The sequence below is a fragment of the Cydia strobilella genome, chromosome 10 (assembly GCF_947568885.1).
Source record: "Cydia strobilella chromosome 10, ilCydStro3.1, whole genome shotgun sequence".
Classification (NCBI taxonomy): domain Eukaryota; kingdom Metazoa; phylum Arthropoda; class Insecta; order Lepidoptera; family Tortricidae; genus Cydia; species Cydia strobilella.
In genome coordinates, this window is record NC_086050.1 from 10934800 (window position 1) to 10954540 (window position 19741).

General features: G+C 41.3%; 2 protein-coding genes across 2 annotated transcripts in view; both read left to right on the forward strand.

Moving 5' to 3' along the window:
- The window catches only part of LOC134744939 (mucin-5AC-like), a 403822-nt gene that overhangs the window by 43242 nt on the left and 340839 nt on the right, over positions 1–19741 (forward strand). The window lies entirely within an intron of this gene.
- Positions 13317–17933, forward strand: LOC134744941 (uncharacterized). Its single transcript, XM_063678888.1, has one exon. It carries the CDS (start codon positions 13317–13319, stop codon positions 17931–17933), a length of 4617 nt encoding a protein of 1538 aa, XP_063534958.1.

Below are 19741 nucleotides of genomic sequence, written 5' to 3' on the forward strand. Positions count from 1 at the left end.
CACGCCCACCGACGGTTTCGTACTTTTTAGTATTTGTTGTTATAGCGGCAACAGAAATACATCATTTGTGAAAATGTCAACTGTCTAGCTACACTGTCGAGGAACAGACCCTATGGAGGAACCTGGTCTTCAACAGAAGGACACGATGTCACGATCCTCAGTATTGATGCACCGACTGAAGAAGAAGCTATCACGGTTAATGAGATACTTGCAGCCTGCTGACAGACAGACAGACAGACGGACAGTGGAGTCTTAGTAACAGGGTCCCGTTTTTACCCTTTGGGTACGGAAACGCTTGCTCGGTTATCAAATATTTGTATGAGAAGTTAAACAACAATTTTGCGCCCTTGTAAAACAAATAACTATTTATTAAAACTTACATATTGTCTTCGCCTGCTTTATTAGATAAAAGTTGTATAACGCCTGGCCTTTTTCGAAGCAAGACTATTAACACACGGGACAGGCATGTTATAAACACGACTAAAAAGAAATAAAAATGCTAATCCTAGAAATTAATTTTGACTGTCATGAGTGTCATGTCAGTAACAAAGAAAAGTAATAACTCCTAACGGATGGACAAGGCAAGTTTGAAAATATTTTTGCAATAAAATTTCCATGATACTTTATTAAGCTGTTGTGTTATGTGATGTGTGATATGAATGTTTAATGAGTATTTGTAAGCAGTTTTGGACATCATACTCGTCGCTGCGAAGGTAAGTATGTCAAACTTTCATACTACATACAGTGAAGATTTTTTTTTCAAAGCGGACTAAATAGGAATTGAATATATTATACTATGTGTACACCCGTAGGAAGATCTACAAAACCTGGTGTGAGATTGTACCTTTTTATCATAATTATATTAATTGCAAATTATCACATTTTACAGGATTTTAAGCTATCTTTATCAGTACAAATGACAGACAGTACATTATGTATATTAATAAGAATAAGTCTCTTCTACAATGTATTCTACAAGATTTACAATTTATCTAATCAAAAATTAAGGAGGCAAATAAAAACTGAATATTTTAATACAAAAAAAGTAAACATAATAATTTAATATGGAACTTATTCCTAAAATATATAATATGTACACACCTCGACGAATTACTTAATGTGCGCTTAACCAGTTTGATAGATTGTGATCTAGTTTTCGTAAACAAGATACTATAGGAGATTTATGTACGCAGATGACCTTTTATAAGGCAATTAAGTTACAACAAAATCTGTCATCAGTAACACCGCGAAGGTTATTTTGAAAGTGACAGACATAATATCTAGTAAACCACCTACATTGGTAGTCAACATACAATTAGCCTAGTCTTTCTTTTTATGTTATTTACCTACAGTTAAAGAGTGGGATTCACTCACGTCGTCTGTTTTCGCAACTGAATACGAGCTTAAGTTTCTTAAAATCAGAAATATATGGGTTACTTACTACGATACTAGTGAGCTTTATCTTTGGCGCTACCATCACTTCTGGAAAATAAGAGAAATTGCTCGATAAAATAATGCGAGTAAATCACATGGCTCATCAACAAAATACCGAAGTAACGTCGTATGTATCGTCGATAATTCGTCACTTTTCTACCCCACCATGACATACGTAAAAGGCATTAGGAAAACTCGTTCAATTGTTTGACCGTATTCTCGTACAACAAATTCCAAATTCAAACTGGGTTCTCTTACGGATAGTGTGCTTAGTGGGGCCACCTACATGCGAATTGTATGTAAATATATATCTGTGCTTATACTGAAGCGAAATAATGATTTATATCATTTTCAATATCTATGTCTGAGATGGCAGTCGTTGATGTTTGATGGCCTTGCGTTCGAATGAGCCATTTTGGTTAGTAGAATTTAATGAACATGCAATTTACTTATTTGTATGTGGTCCATTTGTCCATATTTAGAAAATATTGTCCCTATTTTGACATTTTGACATTAATGTTTGTTAGAAAGAGATGAAATTTAACAAACGTTTGATAAGTTTTATGAATACGGGGGTTAATATAAAATTATTAAAATAAAAGTATATTTCATGTATCACACTTCTTGCTTCCATTATATTTATGGTGAATAATAGCGGATTAAATTCTATATATCTACAATTGTTGCAATGTATGATGTTATGTATTTGCAATAAACTCTTGTATAGAAATTGGTCAGTACGGATGGATGGCCGTTCTTGTCTACGTGACAGCGGTGTTAAAGAGTGACAGTTGTTTTATCACGTGGATAAAGCTATCAATAATCCACTTGCTGCTTATAAATTTGGCGATTGTCGGAATATATGCATATCGGAATAAGATATTTACAGAAACTGTATCCGAATTAAGGAACTTCCTATAAACGGGGTTTTAAGTTTTAAGCTGTATAATGGGTTCACACTTGTATACACGATTTTTTTTTAAACTCCGTTAACTTCGGGGTATGGCTAAGTAGGTAGTAAGTAGACCCTGGCATTCAGTATTCTAAACGTATTAATTAATTAATTAAAAAGTTCTTTATTTAGATAACCAGGATCCACATATTGTTAGTTACATATTTTGTTTTACTTATAACTAAGGTTAGTAGGTTTATAATACAATAAAATAACAATTAAAAATTAAATTGAAAATTAAATTACATTACATTATATTATTATTATTATTGTCCGTTCATGGATCACCGCTGAACACCTCCACTTGCGACTGTGCAGCACCGATTCATGTACGGACAGTTCAGTCTGCTCGAGATCATTTTCAGGATACTGTTGGTGCTGGCCCTCACCCTGCGCACCAGAGTATTGTGAGTAGATACAAAAATTTGACAGCTATCATTTTTCAACCTTAACGCAACGCAATGATATAAGGTATATTTTTTTCAAATGCGCAGATCTTTGTGAACGCCTTTATTGCTTAGATATGATTGACATTTCGTGCGATCAAATATTTTTGGCTGGAAGTATGCGAAGAAATTATCGAATAACAGCGAGCTAAGATATTTATGGCATTAACTAATAGTTATGATATAATTGATATGTATTTGCATGTGCATAATTTATTGAAGTTTAGTCCTGTTTAGAAATATTTGATATATCTGCTGGCGACTCTACATTGTTGTCACACAGTTGACATTTGTTAAAATGTGTAGCTTTTAATGCAGGCACCGTATAATTTAGTTTCTTTTAGTTTAAAATTCGATTACTTTTGACGCGTAATCAGATACGTTAATTTTGATCCTGACGTACTAATTGAAAATCCTTTGGTACGGTACGCCACTATGCTCTGCTGGCCAGCCATCCATTGTCACTAATCAATCCGCAACACTCACGAAACTAAACCTCCCAATTCCCCTCGCAATTCGTGTTCGAAAATTATTTGAATTTGTAACCGTGAATCTGCCGCTGGGCACCCTGATGTAGCTCATTTATGTTTAAGATTATTATTTTGTACCTAATTTTTACCAAAGTGACTGATGTAACCAAATTATGCTAGGTACTGTATTTTTATTGACATGTGCCCCTGAGCCCTACGGATTAAATGTTTGAATTTTAAATGCGTGCGGTGCACAGCCGGCCTAGCCAAGATGACAATCACTATCGCTACGACAACGAAACGCTTTGTGTCTCTTTATCACTCTTCCATATTAGTGCGACAGTGACAGTTGCGTTTCGATCGCTACGGAGCGTAAGCGAATGGCATGTTGGCTACGCGGCCTGACCTCATCTGCGAATGCGATAAGCGCTAACTACGCATGGGCGATGTAAAACTGCTCGTCGCTAAAAAATGGTTAACTGCGATATAAAATATTTCATAAACTCAAAATAACACATCACTTGGAACAATGACCCAGTATTTTATAAAAAAGCCTCAGAATGAACGGTTATTTTGCAGACCGTTCTAAGATAACTCATATTTTGTGTCGACAGATACCTACGCCCGTGTCAGACTACGAGTATATAATTAAGTATCTACTTTAACTTCAAATTAATCTAGTATTTCTTAACTTTATATTATGTACTGTAACTGCATTTATGTACCTTTTTGGTAGATAACTAAAACATACGATTTATTATTGTATTCGATTGCCGCGACCTCCAAACTTTTTGTTCACTATTTTTGTATACGTACTTATGGGTAGTTTTGTACATTGTAATTTTGACAGAGGTGAATATATTTTTCCTCAGTCTCCCGCTGATTGAGAACGCAGTAAAGGGTTCGAAACGTCGGGGTGTATTTTAAATACACTATACGCACATACGCGATACAAATCAGTAAAAATAGTCTTAGTTCATTGGATTTCAAATTTAGGTCAAAAAGTACAAAGATCATTACATAACGTACAATCGCAGAGATTCCCGGTGAACCACCTTAAGTGCAAAAATCATTTAAACGTCTTTCAGACGGTCAGGCGATATCATGAAAGTGATGACCATGGCACTTAAAAATGTGGGTGTTGAAAAAAAAAAGGTTAGCTCAGATAAAGTTTATTGTCGTCCATTATCTTTGTGACGGCCGGCATTTTCAAACTAAGATAAGGAATCCAAAATGCATCCTAATTAGTTACATTTATGGGGAGGCGAAGCTTAGCCTAAACAACAACAACTAATAAACTGTCCTTACTACCTATTGTTTGTCTCATTACAGTCAAGGGCATAAATATATATATATATATACATTCCCAAAGTTCCAAAAATATGTGTACGCTCTTATACCTTAGACAATAAAGTCGTGTTCACATAATTTCGAGCCATTTGACCCTTTTCATTATTAAGATAAAAAAAACCTTAATGGATTGTAATTGGTTATCTCTATGGGAGGCGGAGTTTAGCTCGCTCGTAAGGATCGAGGTAAAAATGTTCTTAAGTGGTTCACCGCGAATGTCCCCGATTGTACGTAACAAATGTAACAAAAGATAGGTTGCTGTTTACAAATTAACCATGTTAACGGTAAATGTTGTAATTTAAATGGCAATGTCACAAAGTAAGTAATATGCGATATCACGAGCTTTGACAAACAATGTTAATTAGGTAAATAATTGGTATCGGTTAATCTTACATGAAAGCTGCTTTCATTGGGCTTCCAACATGTTTTAACAATATCTATGCAGTGACTACTGTACTATTAGTAAATTTAAACCCGTCCGAATACAAAATATTAACCGTAGTACAAATGAATGTAGGTATGGATGAGTACTATGTATAAAATTACGGTCTACAACTCGTACATGCTGTCGGCAAGTTGCGAAAGATGACATTTGTATCAATAGACTTACAAAAGAGGTTACCGAAGAACGTGCGAAGTGGAGAAGATAAAGCCAGAAATCGAACCCTGGTGGGATGTGCTCCCGAGACTGGTTTTTTATACAAACTCGTAACCGGGAATTTCCGGTTCTCGACATATAAATTTAGCCCGGGGGCAATCTCTAGGCCCTGGACTCAAAAGCAACATCTGAAAATACAACCAGGATGAACGTAAGTTTTTCAACTGTAGGTATTTAATATTGTCTTCGGTTACCGCGATAGTTACTCATGAAATAAAACTATGAAAACGGATTATATCGCGTATATTGAATTTATAATACATCCCCCGTCCCCGGGGGGGAGTCACCCGTTGACCACGAACGCTGTAAAGAGTTCGAAACGTCGGGATGTATTATAAATTCAATATACGCGATATAATCCGTTTTCATAGTTTTATTGTAGGTATTTAATTATAATATACCTAGTAGTAGTAGTAGTAAGTAGGTTAATATGTTAGATAAATAGATTAATCGAGGCATCTTTGTTTTTACCTATTAACCTAACTACACACACACACAAACTTATTGCTAAGATATTAAGTTAAGGTTTTTGGCCCTTCATCCTTGTCAATAAATTATTTCAAGATCTGTACAAAAATACAAAATTAAAGCTAAATTGTCTTTGCGAACCGTACACGTAGCATATGTTCCGTTTCCCCAGCTGACTAGTTTATTCACTCAGCCGCATGCATGTTCAGTTTATAAATGTTATAATGCCAAGTAGGTTCGGTAGCAATTTTCTTAAGTAGGCAATCAACTTCTACCACATTTGATTATTTGCATTAGACCTTGGGAGATCTAGGACATACAAAAACGGTAATTGCAATAGTTTACAATTAAAATAATAACTTTTTGTAAGGTACCTAGCTGTGTAAATAAAGTGTAACCAGTTTTAATAGATTTATGATATATACTTAATACGTTATGCGTGATTTTGAAGGTACCGTCCTCAGACCGTCTCTTCGTCAGCAGTTTAGCTCACAAATCAGAACCAACTCCTTAATAAACTCAAAATAGTTCGTAATAAAATTGCCGATTTTATTCTTATTTATATATTTTTGGTACTAAACATTAGTAGCTTACTTATCTTATTATAACTGCTGTCTTTGTTAGCTCTAGCAGAGCATTATGGCTCCTCTACACGATTGCCCAGCGCGGGACTAGCGAGATGGCTATGCGATGGTTGAGAGCACGCACTATGGAATAGGCCACGTGCCACGTGTAGATGCGTACGCACCATCGCTGGCCCACTACCTTTGATGTGCGGACGAAAAACTGACAGGCGCGCCATAAGCTATCCGACACCACCACTACCCTCTACACGCTGGCCCATCTTAGTATGCCAGTATGATGGCCCAATGTGTTGAGGAGCCACATCAGTTACCACTGCATACGAGAGGCTTAAAATGAAATAGGAACTGAATTCAAAATTAATAACGAAACATACTAAAACACTCTAAAACACAGAGTAATAACAGTAACAGAGCATTGGCGCGCCGCCTAACCCGCGCGCCGTGTCTGCCAATACGGCGTAATACAGATTACCGCGTAATTGCACCCTCTGCTGTCTCAGATGCGCTGAACAATGGCCAAGAATAATTTTTGTGCTGATATCATCGCTTTTCCGTTTTTATTTTACATTTTAATTGTATATACATAGAAAAATCCATAACTCAGGAAAAAATATTTGTGATAAACACACAAATAAATGCCCTTGCCAGGATTCGAACCCGTGACCTCCTGCGTCGTAAGCAGGGTAACTACCCACTAGGCTAGGAGGCCGTTAACTCTATAGGAAACATCAAAATAATTTCCAAAATGCAGTTAGTATGAAAACTCAATGACGCTACAATACACCTCCTTTTAATAAATTTTGTTGATTTCAAAATAATTGTACTAAAAATATATTTTATTTGTTTTTTAAGTGTATTTTTGTAGATATTATTAGCGCTGTAAAATAATTTATATATGTGAAACAATTCTATTATGTAATAAAAAAAACTCCTTGCTGAGAACTCTAAAAACAAAACTCATTTAAACAACGTAGTCACCAAAAGTTACATTTCAACAATAGCTTAAAACTCCGGATGTCGAAATACCCTTAAAATACAAAACATTTAATATTAAAACTTATATGTGAAACTATTAAACTCAAAGTTGCGAAATGACACAATTAAAATTGTTTAACGAGTCTTTTAAGATTTAAAACGTATATAATATTGTCTTCGGTTACCGCGATAGCTACTCATGAAATAAAACTATGAAATCGGATTATAAAAAATAAAATAAAAATATATTTTGTTAACCAACACAAAAAACAGTGAATTGCAAGTACAATAAAAAATCAGGTAGAATTTACAAATATTAGTGCAGTAAAATGGATAAAACTCAGCGAGACCGTTCATTTTTAGCCCCCGACCAAAAAACTTAAAGCTAATTCTTAACTAAGTTATTAAATAAATAACTAGTAAACTAAGTTATTAAATAAAATAGTTCGCTGCCAAGGCGATGTTATTGGACAGTTTATCATTTCAAAGGCTTTATTAGTAATGGGTACATAGTTTGATAGTAATACTGGTAATGGTAATGGTAATGACGTGGATTAAAGGTATGTAATTATTAGCCATAAAAAAGTAACACATACTACCCATATATACCTATATATACCCTTGTGTATACTAACCTTAGTTGTAAGACTTCATACTGCTACTAACAAATGTAATTTATTATATAATTTAATATTAATTTTACATGTAATTCAATTGTATATGGACATGGTCTGAAATAAAGAATTAACAGAAGAACAAACAGTCAAGTCAAAACAGTCGGAGATTTACTTTTTCTTGTTTAATATTAATACCCACTATACTAAACTGGACCGGTGGCTTTTAAAATTTATACCATGTGACATACTTAATTATTTATGAATCCTAACATGGATACGCATATTACTAAAGCCAAGCCCATATTTAAGTGTACCTACATCAGATACCTAATCTTTCTGATCTTAATTTACCGTAACACCCCTCGCTCGCGGCTAAATAAGATTAATGAAAAACACCTAGAGATGAATTCAGATTTTATAAATATGATATTAACTTTTTCTGTCTGCATCCTGCTCCCACTGGTATATAACGCGTGAACCACACTGAGATTAATCAATCTTCAATAATATCTTTTTTGATCAGGATGCGCCTTTTGATGATAAAACTGTTTCATAAAATTTTGCGATACCTATTTAGTAACAGGAATAGATTTTAAAATATTTAGATCAGTACGGTTTTTACTCACTATTATTTCTAAATATTTTGAAATATGTCTCACGATAGTTTAAGTGCGATTAGGAATAGATTTTCTTCATAGCGGCATATACATACACTGTACCTAATTGCTACAAATATTGAGGTTTTTTAGTAGTGATTTATTTTTATAATTTTATTAAATTGTTTGATTGATTTTATAAAAGGCTAAGGGACTTACTTTAATATCCCAAGAAAGATTTACACTGTCTGTCAAATCAACCAAAGAGCCATACACAAATATGTCATGAATAATTATGCAATCGAACCGCCATACTCGTAACTTCCCAATTTAACTATCCCATTAGGCTAGATTACTGTATAAATTTAATTGTTTTAAGGCATAATATTGTCTTCGACTACCGCGATAGTTACTCATGAAATAAAACTATGAAAACGGATTAAACGGTAGTATAAATTCAATATACGCGATTTATATTTCAGGCAGTCATGAAATTTTTACAGATGACTTTCGGATTGCGACCGCAGCAGCGTTACGTTGCATCAATCTTCTTGATAAAATGAGTGACAGATTGAACGTTCTTATCACGACTGCAATGCAGCTACTACAGCGACGCAACTTAGGTATCGAGGATCTGGTCCTGGCAGAATATCAGTGCCTCTCCCATAGGGTGAAGCGCGTAATACTGAGCCAGAACATAAAGGGTGCGACGCACACAGCATTTTTATATATATGGAACGGTATTTCAATGCATTTTTTATTTCTATTTCAATTTTGTAAAAATCTGTGTTTCTCTTGTTTGATTTTGTATTATCTGTTTATTATTGTCATTTTATTATTTGTATTTTCTGGGTGTATTGTGGAAAACAAATAAACGGATTATCCATCTATCAATCAAGGAAATTAACAATGACATCGTCGTTTACCGCTGCTGCAACGCCGCAGCAGTAAAGCTGTACCATGCACCAGTAACGCTGCTCAGCTGACCTCGCACTTCCGAATATCACCTTTATACTAAAATAAACGATAAAAATAAAGTAATACATCTTGTTGCGCTTTCAATAATTTTAAATCTACAAAAGTCAGCTAAAAGAAGTAAAGTCAATCACCATACAAATGTGCATAATTATTTTCCGTCGTATTTTCACGGAAACGTACGAACGTCTCTTGCTATTTCAGACAGTCTCGGTACAAAAGTACTGAGGTCACTGAGGTTGACTGAAGTAGCATGACAAATACGAACGTTTTTGAGAAAATACGATGAAAACCAATTATGCACCATCACCACATTTGTACTAACTATATCGTCGTTGCGTCTCTTACTAAGTCCATGCATAGTAACAATCATTTTGACATATCGTAGAGATTAGTAAAAGAGTATATTGGACTCGATAGTAAACAGCCCATTGGACGATATGACAACATAGAGTAATGCATGTAAAGATTGCGAGATGCAGATAAGTATAGATATTTGGACGTTCAGTGATTGCCTTCGGTGTAATTGTAGCGCGAGTTCAAGAACATGACAGTTGTGCAGCCTTGCCGACAACAGTTCTGATTCAGGGCCGGTGTTAAGTGCGAAAAGAGTATCTTATAATAATGAATCATTATATACATTTAGCTCTCTAAATTTAGCAATCAGGAATTTTGAAACAGCTTGTTAGTAAGTCTATGCTGACTTACTAACAAGCACATAGAACAATGCGCCAAAAATTTTTTCGCCACACCGAGTAATCTACGACGAGTAATCTGTACTAATATATAATCTACTAGGTTTTATATTATTTTTATTTTTTAAAGAAAAATAAAAAATAAAAATAATATATAATCTACTAGGTTCAGTCGAATTTACAAACAACTTTACAAGCCAACGCTCCAAAAATATATTTACACGACCTTATTGTCAGTGCCTAGAGGCTTGTAAACTAGTCAAAATTCTTTTCGTTGTCTTGTTTTTAACCACTCTGTCACGCTTCTATTTTTGTTTTTTTTTTCAAATAAATAAAAAAAGTTGAGTGCTATTACATGTCTTTCTAGATGTATATTTAGCTGTAGAACCCACAAAAACATTTTCATGTAAAATGTTGCTAAGACGAAACTGTTAGCGACGCTCTAACACGACAGTAGATGATTCTAAGTTAATTTAAATCGAATAGTTTAAGATTGTATTCTTAATAAAGATTTTATCGTTTAGGTAGGCAAATTCGCTCTAGATTGTTATTAGTTCGTAAGTAACATGTTTATACGCGTTATTTTATAGCCTAGGATTAGTTATGTATCTAGGTTTCATTCGATTTCATAAGAAAAGGTCAAATTATTTCCCTTGAATTCCTAATCCCATAGTAAAAAGAGTGAGATAAAGCATTAGAAAGAGATTAAAATGTAGATTCGTTAATTGGCTCACGAATTATAGCCAATCATAAGAAAATGTAGACAAGGATAGGTAAGAATGAGCAGGACGCACGATCAACTTCTCATTGGTCACACAAAATCCGCCGAGCATTTCGATATCGCTCAGATTTTACTATGGAGTTAGTACGTTCGATCAAATATCACGTAAATTATAAATATCCGACCATAATAATGTATGTAGAAATCGTAGAGAATAATATCGTTTATCGATCAGTGCAGGTACTATTGTCATAGGCCTAGCCAAAGTATTGTATTCGGCCAGCGAAAGGGCAAAAAACCCGCGCTATTGTCCTCGACGCGAGCGGACAATAGCCCGTATTGTGTGAGTATTACCGAGCAGAACAGAAGAGATTCGCTAATCGAGTAGCCTAATGGTTTAGATGTTAGGATACATAAGTTTTAATTCGATAATTACGTGATTAATTAAGTAAACATAATGTAAGCGATAACGAGATAACTAAAATCGAGGCGATGACGGCCGGATAGCGTCATTAGCCAATCAGAGCCCTTCGAATCGAACGAATGGAAATCGATCTTATCTCCTTATCGTAGGAGCTTTCCTTTTCTTAAATTTTCGTATAAATACAGGGAAGGACGACTGGGAAAGCACAGTATCGGAAAAGCAGCTTCTACTATCAAAAAGTCCTCAAGAAAACCTGAAGAAGTTTAAAGTGCTCAGTCGTTCTACTCTCAGTTACCGTGTTAGGAGTATTTTTATACCTTGTACCGCGATTAATAAAAGTCAGTTTTTACAAGTGTCGTAATTAGTTTAATTCGAATTCGTGGATAGTTATCCTGGTCCTTCGAGGGTGAGTTGGCGTGGGAACGGACACGTCTCGGCAGTACGAGTGGCGGCGGCAGGGCGTGCCAGCGACCAGACTCTACAACTGAGCTCCGGAGGCTATAGTGCGTCGCGGACTGCATTATTTTCTGGTCCTTCGAGCCGGATTTCCTGTCAGCCCATCGAGACGTCGTGTTCAAGCCCATGTCTCTCAATATGGTAAAAACGAGGTCGAAGTCAGCGTCGCGGATCGACGAAGACAGGCAGCGCTTCCTAGACGAGGGCGCGGCGGCGGCTCAAGCGCGTGAGCTCGCCCGCGTAGCTGCAGAGAGGGCCGGAGGCGCCGACGCGGAGCGTCTCTCCCCTCCACCTGCCGAGTCGACCGGCGCAGAAAGGACCAATCAGCGCGCTGCGAGTGCCGAGCCGCTCGGCGCAGCGGCCGCGCTACCACCGATCGAACCCAGGTTTGGGGACTTACCGAGGCCACCGAGGTCTCCATCGCAAGATACAATGATGCTGTGGAGCAAGGATCTCAAGAAGCGCTTACGGCGTCTATCGAGACCGACACCGATACCGTCACGTCATCCGAAGACAGTCACCAGAGACTATACGACGTCACAACCGCAGGTAACTCCTAGGGAGGCAAGCACCTCGTATGCCCCTACCCGCTCTCATTCCGTGCGTTCGTGCGCGAGTACTATCGTCGAAGCCAGAGTCTCCCAGATCGAGTTGGAAGCGGACGAGCGGCTAGCGGCGATCAAGAAAAAGGAGTTACAACTCGAAGCCGACTTAATTCGTAAGCGGCTAGAAACCCAGAAGCTGCAAATACGTGCAGAAGGTAGTACGACCGACACGGTTTCCGATCCAGACGACATCGAGCCGCAAATACAAAGAAGAATCCTTAAGTGGATGGACGAATCGCAGGACAAGACGCGAACCGAGCCCGTCAAGTCCAACAAAAGGTTAGCCAACGAGCCACCGCCAGACTACGACACTCCCAGGCGACCTACGCAGGCGGAGCGGCATATTCGACGTCGCTCACCGAGCCGCGAGGATCGTCGGCGATCGTTATCGCCACCGGACGAGCCCCGTACGCCGCACACGGCACGTACGCAGCTCACGAACGAAGGTACGGTTGCGGAGTCTATGCTGCAGTTATTCGAGAGAATGCAAATGGCGGCTCGTCCGGCACCGAAAGATATATTCGAGTTGCCCCACTTCTACGGCGATGTAAGTGAGTGGCGAAGTTTCTACAATACGTACACCGAGACGTCGAAGAGATACAAGTTTACGGACTACGAAAACGTCGCGAGACTGCGTATGGCGTTACGCGGGGACGCGAAGACGTGCGTGTCACACGTCCTATCGACCGCTACGAAACCAGACATGATAATGCGGATATTGAAGAAGCAGTTTGGCCGAAGCGAAGTGCTTTTGGACAAGGCGATCGAAGATTTGCGAAGACTGCCGCAGTTGGGACCGAGCGCGAACGATCTCAACACTTTCGCAATCAAGATTATGAACATAGTGTCAACAATCATAGACGTCGACCGAAGACACTGCCGATAATCCGATGCTCATACGAGAAGTCACGGACCGATTATCGCCTCATTTACGCAGCAGATGGTGCGACTATGTAGCCAGGCATCGGGACATCGACGATCCGGAGATTCTACAACTCGCGGATTTCCTGATGGAGGAGAGCGAGCAAGAGATGTCGTTCTGTCACGCTCGCGCGGCCCCGAGGCGCGCACAGACCCCGTATGCACCGCCGCACGCGCGCGCGACCGGCGCTCGACTGACTGCATCCGCGCCGCGCTACCCCACTCCGGCTACCGCGAACGCGAGCCGCTACGCGATTGGCCCGAAAGTCACGTACGCCGCTCGTCATGTAAACGTCGCGAAGTCAACGTGCCTGTATTGTGGGGGCAATCATTCGACACCGGACTGTCGTAAGCTCGCCACACAGAGCATAGGCGCGAGATGGGAATGGGCGAAGCTGAACAGGATCTGCTACAGATGTATGGACGCGAAACATCTCAAGATTCAATGTAAGGCGAAAGCGTGTGGCGTGGCAGGCTGCCCGCACGTGCATCATCGATTACTCCATGCTGACCCGATGCAGGAGCCAAACGAAGACACTACAATGGCGGTAACTCTGTCTGTGCAACGAGCGGTTGCCCCTCCGAGAGTTACGTCATCGGTCGAGCCAGTGGCGAGAGCGGAGCCGCGGCCCTCAGAACGAGAGGACAACGACCCACGCGTGTACGTGTCATCGACCCCGAACTATAACGTGCTGCTCAAGGTGCTACCTGTTACGGTAACAGGCCCGAAAGGTACAGTTCAAATTTTTGCCTTTTTAGACGACGGATCGACGCTATCAATGATAGATCAAGATGTCGCGGACGAGATAGGAGCAGTGGGCGAGGACGAGCCGCTCTGTATCCGCGGAATACGCAATCTGAAGCATACATCAATCACGCAAACGGTAAAGGCAACAGTGAGATCTGTACGAGGAGGCACCGCACACGGGATCGTCGTAAAAACAGTAGAAGGTTTGGGAATCAGATCGCAGTCGCTCAATAAAGCCGAGTTAATGAAGTACGAGCATCTCGCAGACATAGGAGACGAGTGCTACACAGGTACAGGAGTACCACAGATGCTGATTGGAGGTGACTTTAGTCATTTAATAACTCCCATGGAGATAAGGCAGGGCGGCGAGGACGAGCCGTGCGCGATGAAGACTCCATTGGGATGGGCATTTTTCGGAAGAATGCCGCGTATAATTCGTACCGTCGAGCAAACAGTCATGCATTGTCGTACCGACGACGAAGACTTGAACGAGCAAGTGAAGAAACATTGGTCGATCGAGGCGCTTGGAGTAACACAGAAAGAAAATGTAAGTCCGAGCGATCAGCGAGCCATCGACATATTCAACGCTACGGTACGCAAAACTACGAGAGGCCGGTACGAGGTAGGACAACTGTGGGCGTCCGACGAAGTGAAGCTACCACCGAGTTATGCAATGGCACGATCGAGATTGCATAATCTGGAATCGCGAATGCGACGCGATAAGGACTTTGCCGCGGACTACGCAGCCCAGATACGGAAGTTACTACAAAAAGGATATGCTGAACGCATAATGGAACCACCGCAAACCGATCGAACTTGGTTTTTGCCGCATTTCAGCGTGTTTAACCTCAACAAAGGAAAGGGGAGAGCCGTATTCGACTGCGCAGCAAAAAGCCAAGGAAACAGTCTGAATGATTACATCTTAGCGGGACCGGACTTGCTACAGAGCCTGTTAGGCATACTACTGAGGTTTCGCGAATGGAGCTTCGCAGTAGTAGCGGACATACAGGAGATGTTTCTTCAGATCCAGATACGAGCCGAGGACCAACAGAGCCAGCTCTTCTTGTGGCGAGGTACAAGAAGAGACATGGAGCCGCAGGTTTACAAACTTAATCGAGTTTGTTTTGGGAACGTGTCGTCACCTTTTCTCGCGCATTCCGTGCGCAACCGGAATGCGATCGATAACGCAGATAAGTATCCCGAGGCGGTCTACGATATCCAGAACAACCACTACATGGATGACTACGTGGCGTCATACAAGACCGAAAACGAGCTGTTAAGAATATCATCGCAGGTACGAGACTCTCACGCCGAAGGGAACTTTCACTTGCGAGGCTACGCGAGTAACAGCGAACGATTGCTAGCGAGTATAGAGCCGGAATTGCACGCACAGGAGCCGACGCATCTAGGCGAGAGACAGCAGACCGTTCTAGGTATGACCTGGGACCCTAGCACCGATACGCTAGGCTACAACACGAAGATGCTGCGTGTACCGGAGGCCGTGAAGACTCGCGAACGACTGCCGACAAAAAGGGAGCTACTTAGCGCGATAATGTCCATTTACGACCCGATGGGACTTATCGCACAATACGTAATAAGCGCGAAGATTATTTTTCAACGAGTATGGGCGAAAGGGACGACATGGGACGCACCGTTACCGAACGAAGAAGCCGAAGACTTTTTTCAGTGGCTGAAAGCACTGAAATTTGTAGCGACTCTACGCATTCCGAGGCAATACGAGTCGCCGAGTAGAGTAACAAGGTACACTCTACACATTTTTACAGACGCATCGACCGAGGCATATTGCGCTGTAGCGTATTGGCGCATAGAGAACGCGGAACACGAAGTGCAGGTCAGCCTGGCGGCGGGTAAGAGTAGGGTTTGTCCCCTGAAAGTACTTTCCGTGCCGAGGCTGGAGCTGACAGCTGCAATTATCGGAGTCCGACTGGCAGACACAATAAAAAACGAACAGAGATACGATATTGAAAAAGTAAGTTATTGGACGGACTCGCAAGTGCTGCTAGGATGGATCAGAGACGACGCACGAAACTACAAGCCGTTCGTGTCACACCGCTTAGCTGAAATAGCTGAAAAATCGGACCGACAAGCGTGGAGGTACGTGCCGACCGACGTGAACCCGGCAGACCACGCTACACGAGGCAAGCCGACGAGGAAAATCGACATCGACGACGATTGGTATAAAGGCCCGCCATTTCTACGCCGACCCGAGGCGGAGTGGCCGAGTCAAAATATCACTGAAAAACCGAGTGAAGACCTCCCTGAAAAGAAGTCTAACGTGAAGGCGGAGACCACGCTGACTACGACTACATCGAGACCGGACCCATCGAGCGTGTTACCGGACATACGACGTTTCAGTAACTACGATCGACTAATCAACTCTACAGCCTACGTGTTGCTATTCGTAGAGAAATTGAAAACGAGAAATAGAAGACTACAGCTTCAAGTAAGTCACATTAAGCGAGCCGAGCATATGTGGCTACAAAATAGTCAGCGGAGGAGCTTCCCGGACGAGATACGAACACTGAACGCGGGACGAGAACTGGAGAAGAAATCGAGATTATACACTCTAGCACCCGAGCTGAGCGATGACGGCGTGCTACGTATGAAAACCCGCTTAGGTAGCGCTCCAGTCTTGTACTCATCACTGCATCCTGTTATATTAGACGGAAGGGATCCATTTACCAGATTAATGGTCCTACGAGCTCACAGACGATCAGCGCATATACATAACGAGGCCGTTATAAATCAATTGCGTCAAAATTATTGGATTTTGCAGTTACGACCGACCGTGAAAGCTGTGGCGCGAGATTGCGCGCTGTGCAGGCTACGCCGAGCCTTGCCGCGCGCGCAACCTCTTGGCGACCTACCACCCGAGCGACTACAGGCTTACCAGAGGCCATTCACCTACACCGCGCAAGATTACCTAGGCCTTATGTACGTGACCATAGGCCGACGACGAGAGAAGCGCTGGGTGTGTCTGTACACATGCCTAGCAACACGAGCCATACACTTGGAAAGTGTATACAGCCTGTCAACGGACAGCGCACTCCTCGCGCTACGTCGCTTCGCAGCGAGGCGAGGATGGCCGAGCACCATGTATAGCGACAACGCAACGTGCTTTAAGGCCGCATCGAACGAGCTGCGTGAGGCCTACCGACAATGGCTTCCGCAACTACAAACCTACGGCGTGCAACAGCGAATGAATTGGAAATTCATTCCCCCCGGCAACCCCTCGGCAGGCGGAGCTTGGGAGCGCATGGTGCGCACCGTGAAGACAGCAATGCTCTATACATTCAATACTAGAGCCCCGAAACCCGAAGTTTTCGAAACTATATTGACCGAAATCGAAAATATCGTCAACCGAAGACCGCTTACACACGTCAACGTCGACCCGGACAGCGAAGAAAATCTCACACCGGCACACTTTCTTTTGCTCCAAAACGCTAACCTACCGATGATTGGAGCCTACGACGAGAACGAGACGAGACAATGGAAAGCTGCCCAGGCGCTAGCTGACCACTTCTGGCGGCGCTGGACGAAGGAATACTTCCCACTTCTGGCACCACGCAAGTCGTCCGATGACGGAGGGCGACAGATCCAGCCGGGAGATGTGGTCATCATATCCGAGCCGAACGGACCACGTAGCGTGTGGCCCAAAGGAGTCGTCGAGATCGTCTACCATGGACCCGACGGACGGGTTCGCTCCGCAGACATCAGGACGAGGCACGGGACGCTGCGCAGGCCAACCTGTAGGCTTGCGGTCATCGCGTCGCAACCCAGACACCAGGAGTCTTCGACTGCGGGGACAAAATGTTAGCGACGCTCTAACACGACAGTAGATGATTCTAAGTTAATTTAAATCGAATAGTTTAAGATTGTATTCTTAATAAAGATTTTATCGTTTAGGTAGGCAAATTCGCTCTAGATTGTTATTAGTTCGTAAGTAACATGTTTATACGCGTTATTTTATAGCCTAGGATTAGTTATGTATCTAGGTTTCATTCGATTTCATAAGAAAAGGTCAAATTATTTCCCTTGAATTCCTAATCCCATAGTAAAAAGAGTGAGATAAAGCATTAGAAAGAGATTAAAATGTAGATTCGTTAATTGGCTCACGAATTATAGCCAATCATAAGAAAATGTAGACAAGGATAGGTAAGAATGAGCAGGACGCACGATCAACTTCTCATTGGTCACACAAAATCCGCCGAGCATTTCGATATCGCTCAGATTTTACTATGGAGTTAGTACGTTCGATCAAATATCACGTAAATTATAAATATCCGACCATAATAATGTATGTAGAAATCGTAGAGAATAATATCGTTTATCGATCAGTGCAGGTACTATTGTCATAGGCCTAGCCAAAGTATTGTATTCGGCCAGCGAAAGGGCAAAAAACCCGCGCTATTGTCCTCGACGCGAGCGGACAATAGCCCGTATTGTGTGAGTATTACCGAGCAGAACAGAAGAGATTCGCTAATCGAGTAGCCTAATGGTTTAGATGTTAGGATACATAAGTTTTAATTCGATAATTACGTGATTAATTAAGTAAACATAATGTAAGCGATAACGAGATAACTAAAATCGAGGCGATGACGGCCGGATAGCGTCATTAGCCAATCAGAGCCCTTCGAATCGAACGAATGGAAATCGATCTTATCTCCTTATCGTAGGAGCTTTCCTTTTCTTAAATTTTCGTATAAATACAGGGAAGGACGACTGGGAAAGCACAGTATCGGAAAAGCAGCTTCTACTATCAAAAAGTCCTCAAGAAAACCTGAAGAAGTTTAAAGTGCTCAGTCGTTCTACTCTCAGTTACCGTGTTAGGAGTATTTTTATACCTTGTACCGCGATTAATAAGTCAGTTTTTACAAGTGTCGTAATTAGTTTAATTCGAATTCGTGGATAGTTATCCTGGTCCTTCGAGGGTGAGTCGGCGTGGGAACGGACACGTCTCGGCAGTACGAGTGGCGGCGGCAGGGCGTGCCAGCGACCAGACTCTACAACTGAGCTCCGGAGGCTATAGTGCGTCGCGGACTGCATTAGAAACCATAAGGCTCGCACTGTCAAAAAGTTATCAGATCTCTTGTAGAGCCAAGCTTCTTTAAGCCCTAACTTCACAAACTCTACACCTTAGTCAAATTATGTGGCTTAGCTGTTTCGGCGGGGATCTTTCTCTTTTACTCCAATGAAGGCGTAATTAGAGTGACAGAGAAAACGCCCGCAATTTGCGAACTTCGATTTTCGCGGTTATAGCCCTCATTGTGATACTGTTTAGGAAATTAGAAATGTTAATAAATACGTTAAACATTGCAGTACAATGACTAGTGTTTAAAATTGCATAATTAGCAAGCAGACTGTGGACAGGTGCTCTGCTTCCCATCGCAAAGGTCCTGCCATTTGTTTGGCCTTCGCATCTGGGTCAATGTGAGCTGTCGCAGTCTTAAAAAATTGGACTACCGATGGTCAAAACCAGTATCGTCACTTCAAGGAAGCGCTTGTCAAATAATAGACCCAACATCTTTTTTCGTATAAGAGCCAGACAGTAAAAAGTCCCTGATACTTATTCACAAAAAAGAAAGTTCTGAAAATCAATGTAACCTTCTATAAATATCGTCGTCG

Coding starts and splice junctions, on each gene's coding strand:
- LOC134744941 (XM_063678888.1), top strand. CDS start 13,317: ATGCTCATACGAGAAGTCACGGACCGATTATCGCCTCATTTACGCAGC.